Genomic DNA, 25210 nt, shown 5'->3' on the forward strand with positions numbered 1-25210 from the left:
GCCCAGGAGAGGTGCGAGTTCGGGGCCCAGAAGAGGCGAGGGCGCAGGGGCGCACTAGGTCCGTGCAGCAGAGCTGGTCTCCAGTCATCCTGGTTAATCCTTGCTACTGGAGCTAGCTCTGTCAAGCCCGTGTGGTGGCTGGTGTGCAATGGCCACCACACGTAAAAAAAAAAATCTACGCACAGGCATCTTCCACCCTTCAAGATGTAGTTCGAGATCTATAATATTTGGTCCTTCATTGAAACACCTGTGAACTCATCCTTTCTGGCATGGAAGCAAGTCATCCTCGATTCGAGGGACTGCTGAAAAAGGATATTATTTAAAATAGTCTCCATCTGGTTTTTACCTTACTGTTAATTTTCTGCAACAAAATGAGATTAGTTGACAATGATTATTTATTTTCTAAAATATAAGATAAGATTATTGTACAAGGTTTTAAATGTACAATTAACCATCATTGCACTTTTAATGCATAAGAACATAAGAAATAGGAGCAGTAGGCCATTTGGCCCCTCGAGCCTGCTCCGCCATTTAATAAGGTCATGGCTGATCTGATCATGGACTCAGCTCCACTTCCCTGCCCGCTTCCCATTACCTTTTATTCCCTTATCGCTCAAAAATCTGTCTATCCCCACCTTAACCATATTCAATGACCCAGCCTCCACAGCTCTCTGGGGCAGAGAATTCCATAGATTTAAAACCCTCAACAAGTTTTAAATTAGTATTAAGGCTTGATGTCACAGCATTTGGTTTGCCTAGAATATGATTTTAATGTACAAACCAAAAATGTACAACTATTTCATAATATCTGGAATACAGCAAAGATTAATGCACTTTCTCCATTTTAAACACAACATAAATACAACTGCTCGAATCATTTTATGCAATAAACAGACACCATTTTCGATATGAAAAGTGCCCAGTGTTGGGTGTGGCTTCCAAGCTGAGGTTTTCCACGAGTTGCTAAAGAGCACATGGCCTAGGATAGGATAAAAAGGAAATAGCTTTTTTTTTTAAAAAGAGGCCGGATGCCTGAATGTTTCAACTATACAGCCATGTAAAAATTAGAAATATTAGCCTGTGACCATAGGAATGTAATTAAACAGTCACAAATAACCTAAATTTAGGCTATAAAATAACTTGAAGATTCAAAACACATTATATGAAAATAGTGCAGTTGTTAGCCTTCATCGGATATCTGGATCTGAAGATCAACAATGCAGACAAGAATGGATAAGTAATTTTCTACGCCAGACTCAGATTTCTATGGCTACATTATATTAAATGTAGGAAAAAAAGCACACAACACTAAAACAGCTTCAAAATGAGTGAATTTGTTTTCATATAAAACAAGTGGCATTAAAACAATTATTTTCTGCTAAATTTCACAGAATTTCAGTTTATTCCTTCTGGAAATTATTCATGAAAGAGGCGGAGGCAAAAGTATATGATCTGAACTTTAAAAAAAAAGAAAAAATGATCAAGCTCCAATAGTAAAAGGTTAGTCAGCAGAGGCGTTATGTGCCAGCCAACCAAATCACAGTTGACCATCACTCCACTTGGTGCCACTTCCAGGTTCAACAATGGCTTATGCCAAGAATCCAAGTAAAATATAGTGGCATGGGGGCATTGTGGATACTAGCAGCAATACACAAAAAAAATTATTTTGGTTATTTAGAAAAATATGATTTTTTTCTCACTGCTGGGTTAAGGTATTAAATGCCATATAGATTGATTTATTGATGTGTTACAATACAATGAATAAAGTGTACTTAATACAAAATATAGAATTCTCAAAAACAGCAAGCTATCTGTAAATGTGCAGCACATGTTGAAAGCTGCATACATGTGAACTACAATGAGTACAGATGAGAAGTTTCAGTACTCCCTATTCGTGGGCTACAGACTATCAATATTAAAACTCACAACAAAGTAAAAAGTACATTTCAACAATTTCATTTTTTTTCTAGTACTTCATGCCCATCATGGTTCAAAAGCCATAAACACAACTTAGTGTACAAAATACTCCCTCAATCTTCGGATTAGCCAATTTTCAATTTAAGGAATTTTTGAAATTGGCAGTTTAAATAAAATATAGAAGAAAATGGGGGAAGTTGCAATTTTTCCCCCTTGGAGTCCTTTCAATGTAGTTAATAGGAGAAATTGTAGTCACCACAAATAGTGCTCTTCATACTTCTTTCCATAAAGTAATACTGCTCACTTCTGCACATAAATGTTGTGGTATCGATTGCGATACATTCCAGTAACCCCTGATTAGCAGTACAGGAACTGATGTAGTTGGAACATCTATAGCAATGATATTTCTTGCTCTTTCATTTGTTACTGTTGTACCATTGCTGGTTATTAAAATCCAAACAATTTAAATCCAGTGGTTGCAAACTTTTCAGTATCACTCCTTAACTGAAGAGAAAATAATGAAGTTTAAATACTGATGGAGTTGGAAGATGCGAACTGTGACACATAAGATGCAAGTACAGGATTGGTTGGAAGCACCTTTATGGGCAGATCCCAGCTGAATGTGTCCACATCTATTTTCCCTGCCCCGGTCCAAGTAATTATCTCCGATTGGTTCTCAAGTACAGTAGGTGGTTCCACTGGTTCACGAGCTGTGACGAACTCAAAATGTAAGCGCCACTTTAAGGACACTGAAATTGAAATATATACATTAATCACTTCGAAGTACACATCAACCTACTGTTTAAAATCATACAATCATTAGAGGATTTTTAAAATCTGAAATATTATTTGGTGTAGTATACGGGTTTAAGCAATTTTATTTCTTGCACTGAAGTCACTTTAGGCCCCTCTGTAATTTTCTATTTTTTTTTTCTTTCCTGAAAATGGCACTCCTTAACAACCAACCATCACAATAACTTATATACACTTTTAATGTCCAAGAGGGAGGGAGGAAAACAAAAGAAAAATTCAGACATCAAGCAAGAATTGGGAGAAGGAAACAGAAGTGACCGTAACTCAAAATCTAGCTTTTGAAGAGTCTTTTGAAGGAAGGTGGAGGGGTTTGGGGGAGAGAATTCTAAAAGAGCAAGGCCAAGATGACTTAAGGAAAAACATCCAATACTACAGATTTAGGAGAGAGCAAGGTGAAAGCTGGGTGCAGGGCTGCCAGTGGCTGTGGATAAAAATGTTGAAGTTAATATACAGTACTGGGATAGGGAGCTACTGAAGGTCAGTGAGATCAGGGGTAATAGCTTAGCAGGGCTTAGCATAGAATAAATAGGATGTGAGCAAGAGAGTTTTGGATGGGTTGGAGTTTGTGTTGGGTAGAGCTCAGAAGACCAGGTGTGATAGTTCAGTCATGAGTAATCACTCCTGATCATTATCCAATGACTACTCTTTGGAGAAATGCAAGTATGAATGTCAGATGAAGATAGTATTTGACTCAGCTGTGGTACCTCAGTACAAGTCACCACCTTCAGGACAGGAAGGGTAAGAGGACCAAATATTTCTGATCAGAAACCTAGGATTCTTGTTCCTGATCGTTATCAAACGATCCCCACGGAAAATGTACTTGGGTGAAAAACAGACAAGAACAGGATCTGGACATTCATGTCCTTGTTCACACATAGAATTTCCACTTTGGTAAGTGATTTGGTCCTGTTGGCTCCTAGGAACCATATCAGTTTGAGTCAGCATCATCAGCAGAATGAGGAAGAAAACTAGGAACTGGAATATTTTAAAATCTTATACAGTATTTAATTTGTACTATACAGGGATAGAGTTTGATTTCATTGTTAATTTTAAATAAGCTTTTAGCAATGGTGTTTGATAGTAAGGTGCAAAGAGTATGGTGCAGAGATTTTAGTGACAATCATTGCAATAGGGATGTCATGGTCAGTAGAATCATAGAAGAATAGAGAATCATAGAAATGTATGGCACAAAAGGAGGGCATTCGGCCCATCGTATCTGCACCAGTCAAAAATGAGCTATCCAGCCTTATCCCACTTTACGGCATTTGAAGTGCATATCCAAGTACTACTTAAAATTAGATGAGGGTTTCTGCCTCTTTCAGGCTGTGGGTTCCAGACCCCCACCACCCTCTGGGTGAAAACAATTCTCAACTGCACTAATCCTTCTACCAATTACTTTAACTCTATGGCCCCAAGTTTCCACATGCGGCAAAACAGGCGCCCCTCCGAGCTGGGCGCCCGTTTTTCGCGCCGAAAACGGCGCCTGAAAAAAAACGCGCTATTCTCGAGCACTTTGCAGCTCGATGGCTGCTTGGCGTGCGCACAGGGGGCAGAGCCTACCACTCGCACCGATTTTGTAAGTAGGAGGGGGCGGGTACAATTTAAATGAGTTTTTTTCGTGCCGGCAACCCTGCGCGTGCGCGTTGGAGCGTTCGCGCAGTCTGAAGTAAACATTGGCACTCGGCCATTTTAAAAAGTGCTGCAGAAAAAGTGAAAATTTGTTTATTGAACCCTTGCAAAGGCTTGCATTTTAATTTTCTTGATATTTCTGTGTGTGAGGGTGAGGGAGTGCATTCTGTAATTAAAGATAGACTGTGATAAACGGGACACATGCACTTGTTTGAGACTATTCAAATTCTTTGTAGCTGTTCAATTTTTAAAATTTTTTAATAAAACCACATTGCCCTTCCATGATTAGCACTGAGGCTTCTTGCAGCTTTCTCCCCCTGCCGTCCGTCGGGCCCGACGGCAAACCGCTGCCTCAAATACTGAGGCTTCTTGCAGCTTTCTCCCTCCCTCCCCCCCCTGCCGTCGGTCGGTCCCGACGGCAAACCGCTGCCTGAAAGGCCTGCCTGAAGCACTTTCACACAGGTAGGAACATGGTTTATTTAATCTTTTCTTTGCTTATAAATTTTTATTCAGGTTGGATTTATTTGTATAATATTTGTATAAAGTATAAATAAGGATTTATTGTAGAATTTAATGACTTCCCTTCCCCCCCCACCTCGTTCCCGACGCCTAATTTGTAACCTGTGCCTGATTTTTTAAAGTGTAGACAAGGTTTTTTCAAGCCTACAAAAATCTTCACTTGCTCCATTCTAAGTTAGTTTGGAGTACGTTTTCACTGTGGAAACTTTCAAATCAGGCGTCCGTGGTCGGACACGCCCCCTTTTGAAAAAAAAATTCTGTTCAAAAGTGAAACTGTTCTACCTGACTAGAACTGCAGAAAACTTAAATGTGGAGAATTCCGATTTCTAAGATACTCCGTTCTCCACCAGTTGCTCCTAAAAATCAGGAGCAAATCATGTGGAAACTTGGGGCCATCGTTCCTTGGCTATTGACCTCTTTGCTAAGGGAAATAGGTACTTCCTATCCACTCTATCTAGACCCCTCATAATTTTATACACCTCAATTAAATCTCCACTCAGCCTCCTCGGTTTCAAAGACAACAACCCCAGCCTATCCAATCTTTCCTCATAGCTAAAATTTTCCAATCCTGGCAACATCCTCATAAATCTCCTCTGTACCCCCTCTAGTGCAAACACATCTTCCCTGCAATGTGGTGACCAGAACTGCATGCAGTACTCGAGCTGTGGCCTAACTAGGGTTTTATACAGTTCCAGCATATCCTCCCTGCTCTTATATTCTATGCCTCGGCTAATATAAGAAAGTATCCCATATGCCTTCTTAACCACCTTATCTACCTGTCCTGCTACCTTCAGGGAATTGTGGACATTCGCTCCAAGGTCCCTCTGATCCTCTACATTTCTCTCTATCCTACCATTTATTGTGTATTCCCTTGCCTGGTTAGCCCTACCCAAATGCATTACATCACACTTTTCCGGATTGAATTCCATTTGCTACTTATCGGAGGCCGGGAGTTTGGGAGGCCACAGAGGTCGGTGAGTTCGGGAAGCCAGAGGTCGGTGAGATGGGTTGGTAAATATCTTTTTTCTCTATTTCTTTTCAATTTGATTTTAAACTAGATAAGTCTAACTAGAGGGATGGTAGGGCAGCTCGGTCCCGTGGAGTACACATCCTGTGGCATGTGGGGTGTCCTGGACGCTTTGCACAGCCTAGACAACCATGTGTGCAGGAGGTGTCTCCAGTTTCAACTTCTCGAGCTCCGCGTTTCAGAGCTGGAGCAGTGGGTGGAGTCAATACGGTGCATCCGTGAGGCTGAGAGCTACATGGATAGCACGTTTTAGGAGGTGGTCGCCCCGCAGCTTTAAGATGTGCACGCAGAGGGGAAGTGGGTAACCACCAGACGCAGTAAGAATGCTAAACAGGTAGTGCAGAAGTCTCCTCACGAGTCCATTTCGCTTTCAAACCGATATTCACGTTTGAGTATCGGTAAGGGCGATGGTGTCTCTGGGGAGTGCAGCCAGAGTCAATTCCAAGGCACCACGGGTGGTCCAGCTGCACAGGGGGGAGGGACAAAGAATAAAAGAGCTCTAGTGATAGGGGATTCTATAGTTAGGGGAACAGACAGGCGTTTCTGCGGCCGTAGACATGACTCCCGAATGGTTTGGTGCCTCCCTGGTGCCAGGGTCAAGGATGTCACAGAGCGGATGCAGGGCATTCTACAGGGGGGGGGAGGGAAAGGTAAACAGCTAGAGGTTGTGGTCCATATTGGGACCAAAGACATAGGTAAAAAGAGTGATGAAGTCATATAGGCAGAATTCAGGGAGCTAGGAAGAAAATTAAAGGGTAGCACCTCAAAGATAGTAATCTCTGGATTACTACTGGTGCCACGTGCTAATGAGTACAATAGAAGGATAGAGAGGATGAACACGTGGCTGGAGAGTTGGTGCAAGAGGGAGGGCTTTAAATTCTTGAGGCATTGGGACCGCTGCTGGGGGAGATGGGACTTGTACAAACCGGATGGGTTGCACCTCAACGGCGCCGGGATCAATATCCTCATGGGGAGTTTTGCTAGTGCTGTTGGGGAGAGTTTAAACTAGCTTGGCAGGGAGATGGGAACCCGAGAACAAATTCAATAGGGAAGGAAGTAAAGCAGAAATTGGATAGCAAGAATTCAGAAAGTGAATCTGTAAGACAGAGGAAATAAGGCTTAGTAAGTAGTAACCAAGGCGGTCTTGCTGTGCTAAATGAAATATACTTTAATGCAAGGATTACAGTGAATAAGGCAGAAAAGATAAGAGCACAGGTAGATACTCGGGAGTATGACATTATAGCCATTACTGAAACATGGCTGAAAGAGGGGCAGGTTTGGCTGATGGCTTTCATCCTGGGGTCTTAAGAGAAGTAACGGCAGGGATAGTGGATGCATTGGTTGTAATTTACCAAAATTCCCTAGATTCTGGGGATGTCCCAGCAGATTGGAAAACTGAAAATGTAACGCCCCTATTTAAAAAAGGAGGCAGACAAAACGCAGGAAACTATAGACCAGTTAGCTTAATATCTGTGGTTGGGAAAATGTTGGAGTCCATTATTAAATAAGCAGTAGCAGGACATTTGGAAGAGTCAGCATGGATTTATGAAGGGGAAGTCATGTTTGACAAATTTGCTAGAATTCTTTGAGGATGTAACGAACAGGGTGGATAAAGGGAAACCAGTGGATATGGTGTATTTGGACTTCCAGACGGCATTTGACAAGGTGCCACACAAAAGGTTACTTCACAAGATAAAAGTTCACAGGGTTGAGAGTAATATATTAGCATGGATAGAGGATTGGCTAACGAACAGAAGAGTCAGGATAAATGGTTCACTCTCTGGTTGGCAATCAGTAACTAGTGGGGTGCCGCAGGGATCAGTGCTGGGACCCCAACTATTTACAATCTATATTAACAACTTGGAAGAAGGGACTGAGTGTAACATAGCCAAGTTTGCTGAGATACAAAGATGAGAGGAAAAGCAAGGTGTGAGGAGGACACAAACTCTGCAAAAGGACATAGACAGGCTAAGTGAGTGGGCAAAAATTTGTCAGATGGAGTATAATGTTGGAAAGTGAGGTCATGCACTTCGGCAGAAAAAAAACCAGGCAAGTTATTATTTAAATGGAGAAAGATTGCAAAGTGCTGCAGTACAACGGGACCTGGGGGTACTTGTGCATCAAACACAAAAGGATAGTCTGCAGATACAGCAAGTGATCAGGAAGGCCAATGGAATCTTGGCCTTTATTGCAAAGGGGATGGAGTATAAAAGCAGGGAAGTCTTGCTACAGCTAGATAAAGCTATTGGTGAGGCCACACCTGGAATATTGCATGCAGTTTTGGTTTCCATATTTACAAAAGGGTATACTTGCTTGGGAGGCAGTTCAGAGAAGGTTCATTTCAGAGATGAGGGGGTTGACTTACAAGGAAAGGTTGAGTAGGTTGGGCCTCTACTCATTGGAATTCAGAAGAATGAAAGGTGATCTTATTGAAACGTATCAGATTATGGGCCCAAATTTGCCCAGGAGTGCTCCGCTTTGTTTGGAACAACTTGATTTTTCTGAAGTATCTTAAAAATCCCCATTCTGCACATTTAATTTGCGCCAGTGTGAGTGAGTTAGTTAGGATTTATTTTAGTTGTTTTTTTTCCCCAAAAGGGGGCGTTACCAGCCACCTATGCCTGTTTTGGCCATTTAAGCCAGTTTGGACAGCTAATAGTTGCTTCAAACTAACTTAGGCCAGCATATGTGGCCACTTGTGGCCGCACAGAAAACCCTCACGGTGAGTTAAGAAATCAGCACAGTTAGCCAGAGATGGGATGGGGGGGACGGACATTTTTAGATGGTAATTGGACCAAATCAGTTTGATGCAACATTTAATCACTGCCATTTGCTATCAGAACTGTGTATATTCAACACCTATTAATTTAAAAAAAACAGTATGGCAGCTATACGTTGCGGGCTGGGATGATCCGAAGGCAGTTCCCTTCACTGAGGTTTGCTCTGCTTTTGCATTAGCTAGTCCACATTTTACCTTTCTGTCGAGTGACAACATCGAGCATCTCCAGGCCAAGTATCACTCAATCAACCTACATAATTGTCCCAACAATGCACCTCAACTACATCTTCAAACAGGTTTCATTGCAGTGCAGGTTTCCACGTCTCATGTTCGCAGTCCTGAGTTTCTAAATGAGTCTGGCAGTTAGCTCTATTTAGGATAGATGAGCTCATTTTATGCTGTAAGCTCATCTCCACTGAGAATAGGACTGAAACTATCCATGAGTCTTTCACTTGACTTTCTTCATAACAGAGAGTCAAATCAACACTCACTCTCCTGGAGACGGGAAGGCAGCGGCCAGCTGTGCGGCAGGCCACTCGGCTCGGGATAGGGGTGGGACATGTTAGGTCTCACGCTGCAGGCACACATCATCATGGGAGGAGCTACTACACATGCGCAAACACCCTACTGCGCATGCGGACAGCTGCCGGCACTCTTTTAGGCGCAGGGCCCCCACTGTGATTGCCACGCCACGCACTAGGACGGTCCACAGAGCGGGGAGAATACGGCGATATATTTTTGGCGCCGTATTGAGAGCAGAAAGTCGGCGCACCTCAGGCAAGTGCGCCGGAAAAACGGGAGGACCAAATTTGGGCCCTATGAGGGGGCTTGACAAAGTGGATGCAGAGGGGATGTTTCCACTGATGGCGGAGATTAAAACTAGAGGGCATGATCTTAGAATAAGGGGCAGCCCAATTAAAACTGAGATGAAGAGAAATTTCTTCTGTGGAGTTTGCTGCCTCAGAGAGCTTTGGAAGCTGGGACATTGAATAAATTTATGACAGAAATAGACAGTTTCTTAAACAATAAGGGGAAAAGGGGTTATGGGGAGCGGTCGGGGAAGTGGAACAGAGTCCATGATCAGATCAGCCATGATCTTAGTGAATGGCAGCGCAGGCTCGAGGGGCTGTATGGCCTACTCCTGCCTCCATTTCTTATGTTCTTATCAATATTCCTGGTTACAAAAAAAGGAGGGGAGCGGGGGTGTCGCGGTACTGATTAAAGAAACTATTATAGCGGTGAGGCGGGATGATATGTTAGAGGGATCATCAAATGAGGCCATATGGGTCGAATTGAAAAATAAAAAAGGGGCGATCACACTGCTGGATGTGTATTAGAGAGCCCCAAACAGTGGGAGGGAGATAGGAGCATATATGTAGGCCAATTGCTGTGAAGTCCAAAAACCATAGGGTAGTAATAATAGCGGATTTTAACTATCCAAATATTGATTGGGACAAATATAGGGGCCAAGTTTCGGTCTGAGTTGCTCCTGTTTTTTTGGAGCAACTGGTTTAGAATGGAGTATCTTAGAAATTTGAATTCTCGGCATTTAGTTTGCTCCAGTTCTAGTCAGTTAGAACAGTTTCACTTTGGAACAGAATTTTTTTTTCCTAAAGGGGGCGTGTCGGGCCACTTATGCCTGTTTTACCCACGGAGGTCGGGTCGCTGAGGGTGGGTGAGGGGGCGGGGGAAGGGGAGGTCGGGTCGCCGATGGGGGAGAGCGGGGGTCAATTCGGCTCCGGTCGGGTGGGAGGTGAGCCTTATCCACGCAGCCCCAGTGAGGCCATTCGGCCGGGGCTAGGGGCTGCGTGCTTCGGGCCCCTCCCACAGTTTTGGGCGCCTGGAGCTACTGCACATGCGCGCCCACTGTAGCGCGCATGTGCAGAGGTCCTGGCACTGTTTTCAATGCAGGGACCTGGCTCCGCCCCCCACAGCTCGTGCTGCGCCATGCCCAGCTCCAGAGGACCTGCAGGGAGCCGGAGAATAGGTGAGGTTTTTTTTAGGCGCATTTTGTGGCGCAAAAAACGGGCTTCCAGGTCCGGGCTGTGCTGTTTTAGGTGCGGCCCGAAACTTGGGCCCATAGTGTGAAGAGTATAAAATGCATTCAAGATAACCTTTTTAGTCAGTATGTGACAAGCCCAACACGAGAGAGGGCGGTCTTGGATTTCGTTTTGGGGAATGAAGCTGGGCAGGTTGAAGGGGTATTAGTGGGAGAGCACTTTGGTGCCAGTGACCATAATTCAGTCAGATTCAAGTTGATTATGGATAAGGACAAGGATAGGCCTGGAATAAAAGTCCCAAATTGGGGAAAAGCTAATTTTGCTAAGTGAAGGAGTGATTTGGCCACAGTGGACTGGGAACAGCTACTTGTGGGTAAATCAGTATCGTAACAGCGGGAGGCATTCAAGAAGGAGATTCGGAAGGCTCAGGCCAAACATCTGCTTTAAAGAAAAAGGTTGGGGATAATAATTCTAGAGCCCCCTGGATGGAGGAGGATAAAGAAGTAAAGGGATGCTTATATCATATACCAATGGCTAAATACTTTAGAATCTTGAGGAATATAGAAAGTTAAGAGGCAAAATTAAAAAGGATATTAGGAATGCTAAGAGAGAGCAAGAAGAATTCTTGGCTAGTAAAATTAAGGAAAACCCCAAGATGTTCTATAAATATATTAAGAGTAAGAGGGTAACTAAAGAAAGGGTAGGGCCTTTTAGAGACCATGAGGGTAATCTTTGCGTGGAGGTGGAAGATGTTGGTAAGGTTCTTAACGAATACTTCGCATCAGTTTTCACAAAGGAAAGGGGCAATGCAGATACTGCTATCAAGGAGGTGTGTGATATTCTGGATGAAATAAATATAGTGAGAGAGGAAGTATTAAGGGGTTTAACAGCTTTGAAAGTAGGCAAGTCCCCAGGCCCGGATGAAATGCATCCCAGGCTGTTGAGCGAAGTAAAAGAGGAAATAGCAGAGGCTTTGACCATCATTTACCAGTCCTCTTGGGATTTGGGCATGGTGCCGGAGGATTGGAGGACTGCTCATGCAGCACTCTTATTTAAGAAGGGAGAAAGGGAGACGCCGAGTAATTACAGGCCTGTCAGCCTAACCTGAGTGATGGGAAAATTATTGGAAAAAATCCTGAAAGACAGGGTAAATCTACATTTGTGGCAAGGATTAATTAGGGACAGTCAGCACTGATTTGTTGAGGGAAGATAGTGTTTGACTAACTTGATTGAATTTTTTGAGGGGGTAACCAGGAGGGTCGATGAGAAGAGTGCGTACGATGTAGTGTATGTGGACTTTAGCAAAGCTTTTGATAAGGTCTCACATGGTAGACTGGTCATGAATGTTAAAGCCCATGGGATCCAGGGCAAAGTGGCAAGTTGGATCCAAAATTGGCTTGCAGGTAGGTAGATGAATGTTTTTGTGACTGGAAGGACGTTTCCAATGGGGTTCCGCAGGGCTCAGCACTGGATCCCTTGCTTTTTGTGGTATATATCAATGATTTAGATTTGATTGTAGGGAGTATGATTAAGAAGTTTGCAGACAACACTAAAATTGGCTGTGTGGTTGATAATGAAGAGGAAAGTCATGGGCTGCAGGAGGATATCAATCTACTGGTCAGGTGGGCAGTGGCAAATGGAATTTAATTCAGAGAAGTATGAGGTGATGCACTTTTGGAGGGCTAATAAGGAAAGGGTATACACATTAAGCAGTAGGTCACTTAACTGTGTAGATGAACAAAGGGACCTTGAAGTGCTTGTCCACAGATCCCTGAAAGTAGGCCAGGTGGATAAGGTGGTTAAGAAGGCATACGGAATGCTTGCCTTTGTTATGCTTAAATTGTATTATACTTTGGTTAGGCCACAGCTGGAGTACTGCGTGCAGTTCTGATCGCCGTATTATAGGAAGACGTGATTACACTAGAGAGGGTGCAGATGAGATTTACTAGGATGCTGCCTGGAATGGAGAATCTTAGTTATGAGGACAGATTGGAGAGGCTGGGTTTGTTCTCATTGGAACAGAGAGGAGACCGCATTGAGGTGTACAAAATATTGAGGGGTCTGGACATAATGGATAGCAAGGGCCTTTTTCCATTGGTGGAGTGGTCTATTACGAGGGGGCATAGTTTTAAGGTGGTTGGTGGAAGGTTTAGTAGGGTTTTGAGGGGAGGGGGCTTCTTTACGCAGAGGGTTGTGAGGATCTGGAACTCACTGCCTGGATGCAGAAACCCTCACAAATTTTAAGAGATGGTTGGATGGGCACTTAAAATGCGTAACCTGCGGGTTACGGACCTAGAGTTGGTAATTGGGATTAGACTGGATCACCGGCGTAGATATAATGGTAAGTACTGCAGGGAATCGAATATGGCCAGGGTGATCTCCTGGACTAGTTTCGATCGCCTGGATGGGTCGAAGAGGAATTTTCCCAGATTTCTTTCTCCCTAAATTGGCCTGGGTTTTTACTCTGGTTTTTCCTCTCCCAGGAGATCACATGGCTCCGCTTGGGGTGGAGTGTAGAATGTTTGCTTGACAAATCTTTCAGAATTTTGTGAGGATGTAACTAGTAGAGTGGACAAGAGAGAACCAGTGGATGTGGTGCATTTGGACTTTCAAAAGGCTTTTGACAAGGTCCCACATAAGAGATTAGTGTGCAAAATTAAAGCACATGGCATTGGGGGTAATGTATTGACGTGGATAGAGAACTGGTTTGCAGACAGAAAGCAAAGAGTAGGAATAAACGGGTCCTTTTCAGAATGGCAGGCAGTGACTAGTTGGGTACCGCAAGGCTCAGTGTTAGGACCCCAGCTAATTACAATATCCATTAATGATTTGGACAAAGGAATTGAATGCAATATCTCCAAGTTTGCAGATGACACTAAGCTGGGTGGCAGTGTGAGCTGTGAGGAGGATGCCAAGAGGCTGCAGCATGACTTGGGTTAGGTGAGTGGGCAAATGCATGGCTGATGCAGTATAATGTAGATAAATGTGAGGTTATCCACTTTGGTGGCAAAAACAGGAAGGCAGAATATTATCTGAATGGTGACAGATTAGGAAAAGGGGAGGTGCAACGAGACCTGGGTGTCATGGTACATCAGTCATTGAAAGTTGGCATGCAGGTACATCAGGCGGTGAAGATGGCAAATGGCATGTTGGCCTTCATAGCGAGAGGATTTGAGTATAGGAGCAGGGAGGTCTTACGGCAGTTGTACAGGGCCTTCGTAAGGCCACACCTTGAATATAGTGTACAATTTTGGTCTCCTAATCTGAGGAAGGACATTCTTGCTATTGAGCGAGTGCAGCGAAGGTTCACCAGACTGATTCCCGGGATGGCAGGACTGACATATGAAGAAAGACTGGATCGACTAGGCTCATATTCACTGGAATTTAGATGAGAGAGAGGGGATCTTATAAAAGCATATAAAATTCTGATGGGATTGGACAGGTTAGATGCAGGAAGAATGTTCCCGATGTTGGGGAAGTCCAGAACCAGGGGTCACAGTCTAAGCATAAGGGGTAAACCATTTAGGACCGAGATGAGGAGAAACTTCTTCACTCAGAGAATTGTGAACCTGCGGAATTCTCTACCACAGAAAGTTGTCGAGGACAGTTCGTTAGATATATTCAAAAGGGAGTTAGATGTATCCCTTATGACTAAAGGAATCAAGGGGTATGGAGAGAAAGCAGGAATGGGGTTCTGAAGTTGCATGATCAGCCATGATCATATTGAATGGTGATGCAGGCCCGAAGGGCCGAATGGCCTATCCCTGCACCTATTTTCTATGTTTCAGTTTAAGGGGTGACGCAGTTGTGTGAGGCGGACTGGTTGGGCTGGGTGCTCTTTGCCTTTCCGTCATTGTTCATAGGTTTATATGTAACCTTCAGGGCTGCTGACTGAGGGCCGTGCGGCTCCTTGTCGGTCGGCGTGGACACCATGGGCCGAAATGGCCTCCTTCTGCACTGTAAATTTCTATGTTTCTATGTTTTCTCCCTACCTGACCAGTCCATGGATAGCATTCTGCAGTCGACAGCTTTCTTCCTCACTATCAATGGCATGGCCAATTTTTGTATCATCTGCAAACTTGTTAATCATGCAACCTACATTGAAGTCTTAATCATTGAGATATGCAAGTACTGAACCCCACTGGAAACAGCCTTTAAGTCACAAAAACACACATTCACCATTACCCTTTGCTTCCTTCCAATGAGTCAATTTTGGATCCAACGTGCCATTTCCTTTGGATCCCATGGGCTTTTATGTTTTTTGTCCAACCTGCCATGTGGGATTTTGTCAAAGGCCTTGCTAAAATCCATGTAGATTACATCAAATGCACCACCTTTATCGACCCTCCTTGTTACCTCAAAAAATTCAATCAAGTTAGTCAGACATGACCTTCTCTTGACAGATGCTGTCTGTCCTTGATTAACCGTGACTTTCTCAATGAAGATTTATCCTGTTCCTCAGAATTGTTTCCAATAATTTTTTCACCACCGAGGTTAGGCTGACTGGCCTGTAATTACTTGCTCTGTCCCTTTTTAAACAATGGCACAACATTTGCAGTTCTTCAGTCCTCTGGCACCACACCTGTAGCCAGAGAGGATTGGAAAATGATGGTCAGAGCCTCCCCTATTTTCTCCCTTGCATCTCTTAACAGCCTGGGATACATTTCATCCGAGCCGAGCAATTTATCTACTTTCAAAGATGCTAAACCTCTTAATACTTCCTCCCTCTCTATGATTATCCCATCTAATATTTCACTCTCCTCCTTTGCATCATCCCTCTTCTGCGAGGACAGACACCAAGTATTAAGAATCATACCAAGTCTTCCGCCTCCACACATAGGTTACCTTTTTGGTCTCTAACAGGCCCTACTCTTTCATTAGTTATCCTCTTGCTCTTTATGCATTAATAAAACATCTTTGGGTTTTCCTTGCCAATATGTGTTCATGCGTGGTGACTAGCGATTACACTGCATTGGGTTAATTTATATTATTCAGGTTGTAATAATCTCTAGTAATTTGTATTTGAAAGGACCAGGAAGCAAAATTAATTGGGGCATCTAATCACAATGGGCCCAAGTTTCGGCCTCAGTTGCTCCTGATTTTTTGGAACAACTGGTGTAGAACGGAGTATCTTAGAAATTCAAATTCTCGGCATTTAGTTTGCTCCAGTTCTAGTCAGTTAGAACAATTTCACTTTGGAACAGAATTTTTTTTTCCAAAAGGGGGCGTGTCCAAGTCAGCATGGATTTGTGAAAGGGAAATCATGCTTGACAAATCTTCTGGAATTTTTTGAGGATGTTTCCAGTAAAGTGGACAAAGGAGAACCAGTTGATGTGGTATATTTGGACTTTCAGAAGGCTTTCGACAAGGTCCCACACAAAAGAGATTAATGTGCAAAGTTAAAGCACATGGGATTGGGGGTAGTGTGCTGACGTGGATTGAGAACTGGTTGTCAGACAGGAAGCAAAGAGTAGGAGTAAACGGGTACTTTTCAGAATGGCAGGCAGTGACTAGTGGAGTGCCACAAGGTTCTGTGCTGAGGCCCCAGCTGTTTACATTGTACATTAATGATTTAGACGAGGGGATTAAATGCAGTATCTCCAAATTTGCGGATGATACTAAGTTGGGTGGCAGTGTGAGCTGCGAGGAGGATGCTATTAGGCTGCGGAGTGACTTGGATAGGTTAGGTGAGTGGGCAAATGCATGGCAGATGAAGTATAATGTGGATAAATGTGAGGTTATCCACTTTGGTGGTAAAAACAGAGAGACAGACTATTATCTGAATGGTGACAGATTAGGAAAAGGGAAGGTGCAACGAGACCTGGGTGTCATGGTACATCAGTCATTGAAGGTTAGCATGCAGGTACAGCAGGCGGTTAAGAAAGCAAATGGCATGTTGGCCTTCATAGCGAGGGGATTTGAATACAGGGGCAGGGAGGTGTTGCTACAGTTGTACAGGGCCTTGGTGAGGCCACACCTGGAGTATTGTGTACAGCTTTGGTCTCCTAACTTGAGGAAGGACATTCTTGCTATTGAGGGAGTGCAGCGAAGGTTCACCAGACTGATTCCCGGGATGGCGGGACTGACCTATCAAGAAAGATTGGATCAACTGGGCTTGTATTCACTGGAGTTCAGAAGAATGAGAGGGGACCTCATAGAAACGTTTAAAATTCTGACGGGTTTAGACAGGTTAGATGCAGAAAGAATGTTCCCAATGTTGGGGAAGTCCAGAACCAGGGGTCACAGTCTGAGGATAAGGGGCAAGCCATTTAGGACCGAGATGAGGAGAAACTTCTTCACCCAGAGAGTGGTGAACCTGTGGAATTCTCTACCACAGAAAGTAGTTGAGGCCAATTCACTAAATATATTCAAAAGGGAGTTAGATGAAGTCCTTACTACTCGGGGGATCAAGGGTTATGGCGAGAAAGCAGGAAGGGGGTACTGAGGTTTCATGTTCAGCCATGAACTCATTGAATGGCGGTGCAGGCTAGAAGGGCTGAATGGCCTGCTCCTGCACCTATTTTCTATGTTTCTATGTTTCTATGTTTTCAAAGTTTTGGCAGTGAAAACTTACTCCAAACTAACTTAGAATGGAGTAAGTGAAGATTTTTGTACGCTGGAAAAAACCTTGTCTGCACTTTAGAAAATCAGGAGTAGGTTACAAATCAGGCGTAGGGAATGGGGGGGGGGGTGGTTTTAAAGGGAAGTTTACAAACATTAAACACTTCAGTTTTACAAATAAAGAGCCATCATCAAAAATAAATGATAAAAACATCAATAAATCAACCAATAAATCAATCAAAAAAAATCAATAAAAACATTTTCTACTCACCGGGAGCCCTCCAACAGTGTGCTGGTATGCCCCCTCCCCAGTGTGCCTCTATCTCTGTCTGTCTGTGTGTGTCTCTCTCACTCTCTGTCTGTCAGTGTCTGTGTTTCTGACAATGAGGAGAGGGGGGGGGAAAGAAAGGAGAAGGGGGGGGAAAGAAAGGAGAAGGGGGGGGGAAGAAAGGAGAAGGGGGGGGAAGAAAGGAGAAGGGGTGAAGGGGTGAAGAAAGGAGAAGGGGGGGAAGAAAGGAGAAGGGGGGAAGAAAGGAGAAGGGGGAAAGAAAGGAGAAGGGGGGAAAGAAAGGAGAAGGGGGGAAAGAAAGGAGAAGGGGGGAAAGAAAGGAGAAGGGGGGAAAGAAAGGAGAAGGGGGGAAGAAAGGAGAAGGGGGGAAGAAAGGAGAAGGGGGGAAGAAAGGAGAAGGGGGGAAGAAAGGAGAAGGGGGGAAGAAAGGAGAAGGGGGGAAGAAAGGAGAAGGGGGGAAGAAAGGAGAAGGGGGGAAGAAAGGAGAAGGGGGGAAGAAAGGAGAAGGGGGGAAGAAAGGAGAAGGGGGGAAGAAAGGAGAAGGGGGGAAGAAAGGAGAAGGGGGGAAGAAAGGAGAAGGGGGGAAGAAAGGAGAAGGGGGGAAGAAAGGAGAAGGGGGGAAGAAAGGAGAAGGGGGGAAGAAAGGAGAAGGGGGGAAGAAAGGAGAAGGGGGGAAGAAAGGAGAAGGGGGGAAGAAAGGAGAAGGGGGGAAGAAAGGAGAAGGGGGGAAGAAAGGAGAAGGGGGAAGAAAGGAGAAGGGGGGAAGAAAGGAGAAGGGGGGAAGAAAGGAGAAGGGGGGAAGAAAGGAGAAGGGGGGAAGAAAGGAGAAGGGGGGAAGAAAGGAGAAGGGGGGAAGAAAGGAGAAGGGGGGAAGAAAGGAGAAGGGGGGAAGAAAGGAGAAGGGGGGAAGAAAGGAGAAGGGGGGAAGAAAGGAGAAGGGGGAAGAAAGGAGAAGGGGGGAAGAAAGGAGAAGGGGGGAAGAAAGGAGAAGGGGGGAAGAAAGGAGAAGGGGGGAAGAAAGGAGAAGGGGGGAAGAAAGGAGAAGGGGGGAAGAAAGGAGAAGGGGGGAAGAAAGGAGAAGGGGGGAAGAAAGGAGAAGGGGGGAAGAAAGGAGAAGGGGGGAAGAAAGGGGAAAGGAGAAGGGGGGAAAGGGGAAAGGAGAAGGGGGGGAAAGGGGAAAGGAGAAGGGGGGGAAAGGGGAAAGGAGAAGGGGGGAAAGGGGAAAGGAGAAGGGGGGGAAAGGGGAAAGGAGAAGGGGGGGAAAGGGGAAAGGAGAAGGGGGGGAAGGGGAAAGGAGAAGGGGGGAAAGGGGAAAGGAGAAGGGGGGAAAGGGGAAAGGAGAAGGGGGGGAAAGGGAAAGGAGAAGGGGGGGAAAGGGGAAAGGAGAAGGGGGGAAAGGGGAAAGGAGAAGGGGGGAAAGGGGAAAGGAGAGAAGGGGGGGAAGGGGAAGGAGAAGGGGGGAAGGGGAAAGGGGAAAGGGGAAAGGAGAAGGGGGAAGGGGAAAGGGGAAAGGAGAAGGGGGGAAAGGGGAAAGGAGAAGGGGGGAAAGGGGAAAGGAGAAGGGGGGGAAAGGGGAAAGGAGAAGGGGGGGAAAGGGGAAAGGAGAAGGGGGGGAAAGGGGAAAGGAGAAGGGGGGGGAAGGGAAAGGAGAAGGGGGGAAGGGGAAAGGAGAAGGGGGGAAGGGGAAAGGGGAAAGGGGAAAGGAGAAGGGGGAAGGGGAAAGGGGAAAGGGGAAAGGAGAAGGGGGGAAGGGGAAAGGAGAAGGGGGGGAAAGGGGAAAGGAGAAGGGGGGGAAAGGGGAAGGAGAAGGGGGGGGAAGGGGAAAGGAGAAGGGGGGGAAGGGAAAGGAGAAGGGGGGTGGGGGGAGGAGGGAAAGGGAAGGGGGGGGGAGGAGGGAGAAAGGAGAAGGGGGGGGAAGGGAAAGGAGAAGGGAAAGGAGAAGGGGGGGCAGGGAAAGGAGAAGGGGGGGAAGGGAAAGGAGAAGGGGGAGGAAGGGAAGGGGGTGGGAAGGGGAAAGGAGAAAGGGGTGGAAGGGAAAGGAGAAAGGGGGTGGGAGGAGGGAAAGGAGAAGGGGGGGGGGGAGGAGGGAAAGGAGAAAGGGGGGGGGGGGGGGGGGGCGGGAGGCTGAAAGGGGCCGGGCCAAGACTTCGGGCAGGGCCCCATCCCCGCACCAGATTTACAGGTAGGTGGCGTTCGGTCGGGTTGGGTCCGGTCCGGGGTCGGAATCAGGTCGGGTCCGGTCCGCGGTCGGGGGGGATGGAGGTCAGGTCCGGTCCGGGGGGGGGGGGGGATTTGGGAGCGCGGTTCGGGTCGGGGGGGGGGGGGGGGGGGGGGAGGTGGTGGGAGGGAGGTCGGTTCAGTTTGGGTCGCGGGGAGGGAGGGAGAGGGAGGTCAGGGGAGCGTGGATCGGGTCCAGTCCGGGGGCGGTGGAAGCGGGAGTCGAGTCGGATCGGGAGGAAGCAGGAGCTGGCCGTGGGAGGAGCCTTATGCACGCAGCCGCAGTGAGGCCATTCGGCCAGGGCTAGGGGCTGCATGCTTCGGGCCCCTCCCACACAGTTTTGGGCGCCTGGAGCTACTACACATGCGCGCCCACTGTAGCGCGCATGTGCAGAGGTCCCGGCACTGTTTTCAGCGCAGGGTCCTAGCTCCGCCCCCTACAGCTCGTACTGCGCCGCGCCCGGCTCAAGAGGACCTGCAGGGAGCCGGAGAATCTGGAAGTTTTTTTTTTATGCGCACTTTGTGACGTGAAAAACGGACGTCCAGGTCGTGGCTGCGCCGTTCTAGGCACGGCCCGAATCTTGGGCCCAATATGTGTGTTCGAAGGGCAGAAGACAGGCAGTGTGAGCAAGAGCTGCTATGGTGGCCAACTTACACTGCTCCTAATGAGTATGGCTATTTGATTTATTTTTCAGTGCAGGAAAGTGGATCCCATCAGGTTTCCTTAAAAACATAAGACAGGTCATCACCAATGTTCCCTATCGCACAGCTCTCTGCTAGTCCCGTACAGTCCAGAACCGGCTTTTGCAATGTCAAAGTTCACACATGGCAAAACTGTGACTCTTAACGGGGCTGTGTACCCCCCCCCCAAAAAAAATTATGGGGAACATTGGCGATCACATGACATTATCACCCCTCATACATCATATAACCATATAAATAAAACAAATGGTGCACACTTACCTACAGTGGTGATGAAACTGGGTGTGCCGCTAAGTGGAATAGGTAAACTGAAGTGAGTCTTAGCAGTGTGCAAACATGACTCCTGGTGCCTAGCATGCGTACTAAGAGGAACAGGCTGTCCTGGTTTTCTCTGGTACTCCTCCTGTACGTGCTCCTCAGTTTGTAAAGACACTGAGAACTGCAAATAAGGACAGACTGGGACTCATTAGTGATACAAACTAATCACGAATGATTGGGGATTATAATTTAACCATAGTTACTGATAGCATGCTGTATTTACAAACCATAACAAAGGTTTATTTATCAAGCCATAGCTATAGAAAGTAACACCAAGTCTGACGTCAGAGTTTCGCATTTGTGGAAATCAAACCCTGTAGTCACATCTATTATTTAACTGGAAACAATTACTATTTCATGTTGATTGATAGAAGAAGGTATTACAGTGGTAAAGGACAAAAAAATCACAAGCATCACTCAAAACAAGTGTCATAAAAGAAAATACTGAAAGACATGGCTGCACAGAAATTGCTCTCCTGAATCCATCTGACAGTTCAGCTTTGTCTGGCATTTATATGCAAAGTATTCTATAATGCTGTGGAGGTGGATAATACATTTCGATTTAACTGCTGTCCACATTCAACAACAACAACAAATATTTATATAGTGCCTTTAACATAGTGAAACGTCCCAAGGCTCTTCACAGGAGTATTGAGAGACAAAATATTTGATGCCGAGCCACAAAAAGAGAAATTAGGGCAGGTGACCAAAAGCTTGGTCAAAGAGGTAGGTTTTAAGGAGTGTCTTGAAGGGGGAAAAAAGAGAGGGGGAAAAAAAGAGAGAGCGAGAGGCGGGGAGGTTTAGGCAGGGAATTCCAGAGCTTGAGGCCTAGGCAACAGAAGGCACAGCCACCAATGGTTGAGTGATTATAATCAGTGATGCTCAACAGGGCAGAATTAGAGGAGAGCAGACATCTCGGCAGGGTTGTGAGGCTGGAGGTTATTACAGAGATATAGAGGAGAGGCCATGGAGGGATTTGAAAACAAGGATGAGAATTTTGAAATTGAGGTGTTGCTTAACATTCATGGAGAAGTAGTCGAGGAGGCGGGAGTCGGAGCGGCAGCGGCCTATAAAGGCCCAGCATTCGGGGAGTTCATGAGTCGAGGAGGCATGCTTGTGCAGCTGCAGCAGGGGCAAAAGGCAACAAAGTAGTAGAAAGAAATTGAAAGGTGACATCACAGCCAAGGGAGTAAGTGATTGGTGAGTAGTTTTTCTTTTCTTTATCAGTAAGTAACCTTTTAGCATTGATGTTGCCAAATTAAGCTAATCTCAGGGTTAAGTCATGGCAGGAGAGCTCGGACACATGTTATGCTCCTCCTGTAATATGTGGGAAGTCAGGGACACTTCCTGTGTCCCCGACGACGACATGTGTGGGAAGTGCGTCCGCCTGCAGCTCCTGACAGACCGCATTGCGGCACTGGAGCTGCGGGTGGACTCACTCTGGAGCATCCACGATGCTGAGGTTGACGTGAATAGCACGTTTAGTGAGTTGGTCTTACCGCAGGTAAAGGGTACACAGCCAGATAGGGAATGGGTGACCAACAGGAAGAGCAGTGCAAGGAAGGTAGTGCAGGGGTCCCCTGCGGTCATCCCCCTGCAAAACAGATACACCGCTTTGGGTACTGTTGGGGGGGGGGGGGGGAAATGACTCATCAGGGGAGGGCAGCAGCAGCCAAGTTCATGGCACCGTGGGTGGCTCTGCTGCACAGGAGGACAGGAAAAAGAGTGGGAGAGCTATAGTGATAGGGGATTCAATTGTAAGGGGAATAGATAGACATTTCTACGGCCGCAACCGAGATTCCAGGATGGTATGTTGCCTCCCTGGTGCAAGGGTCAAGGATGTCTCGGAGCGGGTGCAGGGCATTCTGAAAAGGGAGGGTGAACAGCCAGTTGTGGTGCATATTGGTACCAACGATATAGGTAAAAAAACGGGATGAGGTCCTACCAAACGAATTTAGGGAGCTAGGAGCTAAATTAAAAAGGACCTCAAAAGTAGTAATCTCAGGATTGCTACCAGTGCCACGTGCTAGTCAGAGTAGGAATTGTAGGATAGCTCAGATGAATACGTGGCTTGAGGAGTGGTGCAGAAGGGAGGGATTCAAATTCCTGGGACACTGGAACCGGTTCTGGGGGAGGTGGGACCAGTACAAACCAGATGATCTGCACCTGGGCAGGACTGGAACCAACGTCCTAGGGGGAGTGTTTGCTAGTGCTGTTGGGGAGGAGTTAAACTAATATGGCAGGGGGATGGGAACCTATGCAGGGAGACAGAGGGAAATAAAATGGAGGCAGAAGCAAAAGATAGAAAGAAGAAAAGTAAAAGTGGAGGGCAGAGAAACCTAAGGGAAAAAGCAAAAAGGGCCACATTACAGCAAAATTCTAAAGGGGCAAAGTGTGTTAGAAAGACAAGCCTGAAGGCTCTGTGCTGCAATGCGAGGAATATTCAGAATAAGGTGGATGAATTAACTAATTAACTGTGCAGATAGCAGTTAACGGTTATGATGTAATTGGCATCACGGAGACATGGCTCCAGGGTGACCAAGGCTGGGAACTCAACATCCAGGGGTATTCAACATTTAGGAAGGATAGACAGAAAGAAAAAGGAGGCGGGGTGGCATTGCTGGTTAAAGAGGAAATTAATGCATTAGTAAGGAAGGACATTAGCTTGGATGATGTGGAATCTGTATGGGTGGAGCTACAGAATACCAAAGGGCAGAAAACGCTCGTGGGAGTTGTGTACAGACCACCAAATAGTAGTCGTGAGGTTGGGGACAGCATCAAACAAGAAATAAGGGATGCGTGCAATAAAGGTACAGCAGTTATCATGGGCGACTTTAATCTACATATTGATTGGGCTAACCAAACTGGTAGCAATGGAGGAGGATTTCCTGGAGTGTATTAGGGATGGTTTTCTCGACCAATATGTCGAGGAACCAACTAGGGAACTGGCCATCCTAGACTGGGTGATGTGTAATGAGAAAGGACTAATTAGCAATCTTGATGTGCGAGGCCCCTTGGGGAAGAGTGACCATAACATGGTAGAATTTTTTATTAAGATGGAGTGTGACACAGTTAATTCAGAATCTAGGGTCCTAAACTTGAGGAAAGATAACTTCGATGGTTTGAGGCGTGAATTGGCTAGAATAGACTGCCAAATGATACTTAAAGGGTTGACGGTGGATAGGCAATGGCAAACATTTAAAGATCACATGGACGAACTTCAGCAATTGTACATCCCTGTCTGGAGTAAAAATAAAACAGGGAAGGTGGCTCAACCGTGGCTAATAAGCGAAATTAAGGATAGTGTTAAATCCATGGAAGAGGCATATAAATTGGCCAGAAAAAGCAGCAAATCTGAGGACTGAGAGAAATTTAGAATTCAGTAGAGGAGGCCAAAGGGTTTAATTAAGAGAGAGAAAATAGAGTACGAGAAGATGCTTGCCGGGAACATAAAAACTGACTGCAAAAGCTTCTATAGGTATGTGAACAGAAAAAGATTAGTGTAGACAAACGTAGGTCCCTTGCAGTCAGATTCAGGTGAATTTATAATGGGGAACAAAGAAATGGCAGACCAATTGAACAAATACTTTGGTTCTGTCTTCATGAAGGAAGACACAAATAACCTTCCGGAAGTACTAAGGGACCGAGGGTCTAGTGAGAAGGAGGAACTGAAGGATATCCTTATTAGGTGGGAAATTGATGGGGTTGAAGGCTGATAAATTCCCAGGGCCTGATAGTCTGCATCTCAGAGTACTTAAGGAAGTGGCCCTAGAAATAGTGGATGCATTGGTGATCATTTTCCAACTGTCTATCGACTCTGGATTAGTTCCTATGGACTGGAGGGTAGCTAATGTAACACCACTTTTTAAAAAGGGAGGGAGAGAGAAAGCGGGTAATTATAGACCAGTTAGCCTGACATCAGTAGTGGGGAAAATGTTGGAATCAATTATTAAGGATGAAATAGTGGCGCATTTGGAAAGCAGTGACAGGATCATACTTGACAAATCTTCTGGAATTTTTGTGAGGATGTAACTAGTAGAGTGGACAAGGGAGAACCAGTGGATGTGGTGTATTTGGACTTTCAAAAGGCTTTTGACAAGGTCCCACACAAGAGATTGGTGTGCAAAATCAAAGCACGTGGTACTGGGGGTAATATACTGACGTGGATAGAGAACTGGTTGACAGACAGGAAGCATAGAGTCGGGAAAAACTGGTCCTTTTCAGAATTGCAGGCAGTGACTATTGGAGTACCTCAGGGCTCAGTGCTGGGACCCCAGCTTTTTGCAATATACATTAATGATTTAGATGAAGGAATTGAGTGTAATATCCCCAAGTTTGCAGATGATACTAAACTGAGTGGCGGTGTGAGCTGTGAGGGGGATGCTAAGAGGCTGCAGGGTGACTTGGACAGGTTAGGTGAGTGGGCAAATGCATGGCAG

General features: G+C 45.7%; 1 protein-coding gene across 2 annotated transcripts in view; it reads right to left on the reverse strand.

Moving 5' to 3' along the window:
• Positions 1-761: 761 nt before the first annotated feature.
• Positions 762-25210, reverse strand: part of rgp1 (GP1 homolog, RAB6A GEF complex partner 1) — a 60035-nt gene continuing 35586 nt past the window's right edge. For both annotated transcript variants that reach the window (XM_070862490.1, XM_070862489.1), the window contains 2 exons: positions 20715-20892; positions 762-2666 (listed from right to left, as the gene is read on the reverse strand). In XM_070862490.1, coding sequence (XP_070718591.1) covers positions 2443-2666; positions 20715-20892 — 402 coding nt within the window. In that variant the 3' untranslated portion in view covers positions 762-2442. The remainder of the gene's footprint in view (positions 2667-20714; positions 20893-25210) is intronic.

Source organism: Pristiophorus japonicus, chromosome 2 (assembly GCF_044704955.1).
Source record: "Pristiophorus japonicus isolate sPriJap1 chromosome 2, sPriJap1.hap1, whole genome shotgun sequence".
Taxonomy (NCBI): Eukaryota; Metazoa; Chordata; class Chondrichthyes; family Pristiophoridae; genus Pristiophorus; species Pristiophorus japonicus.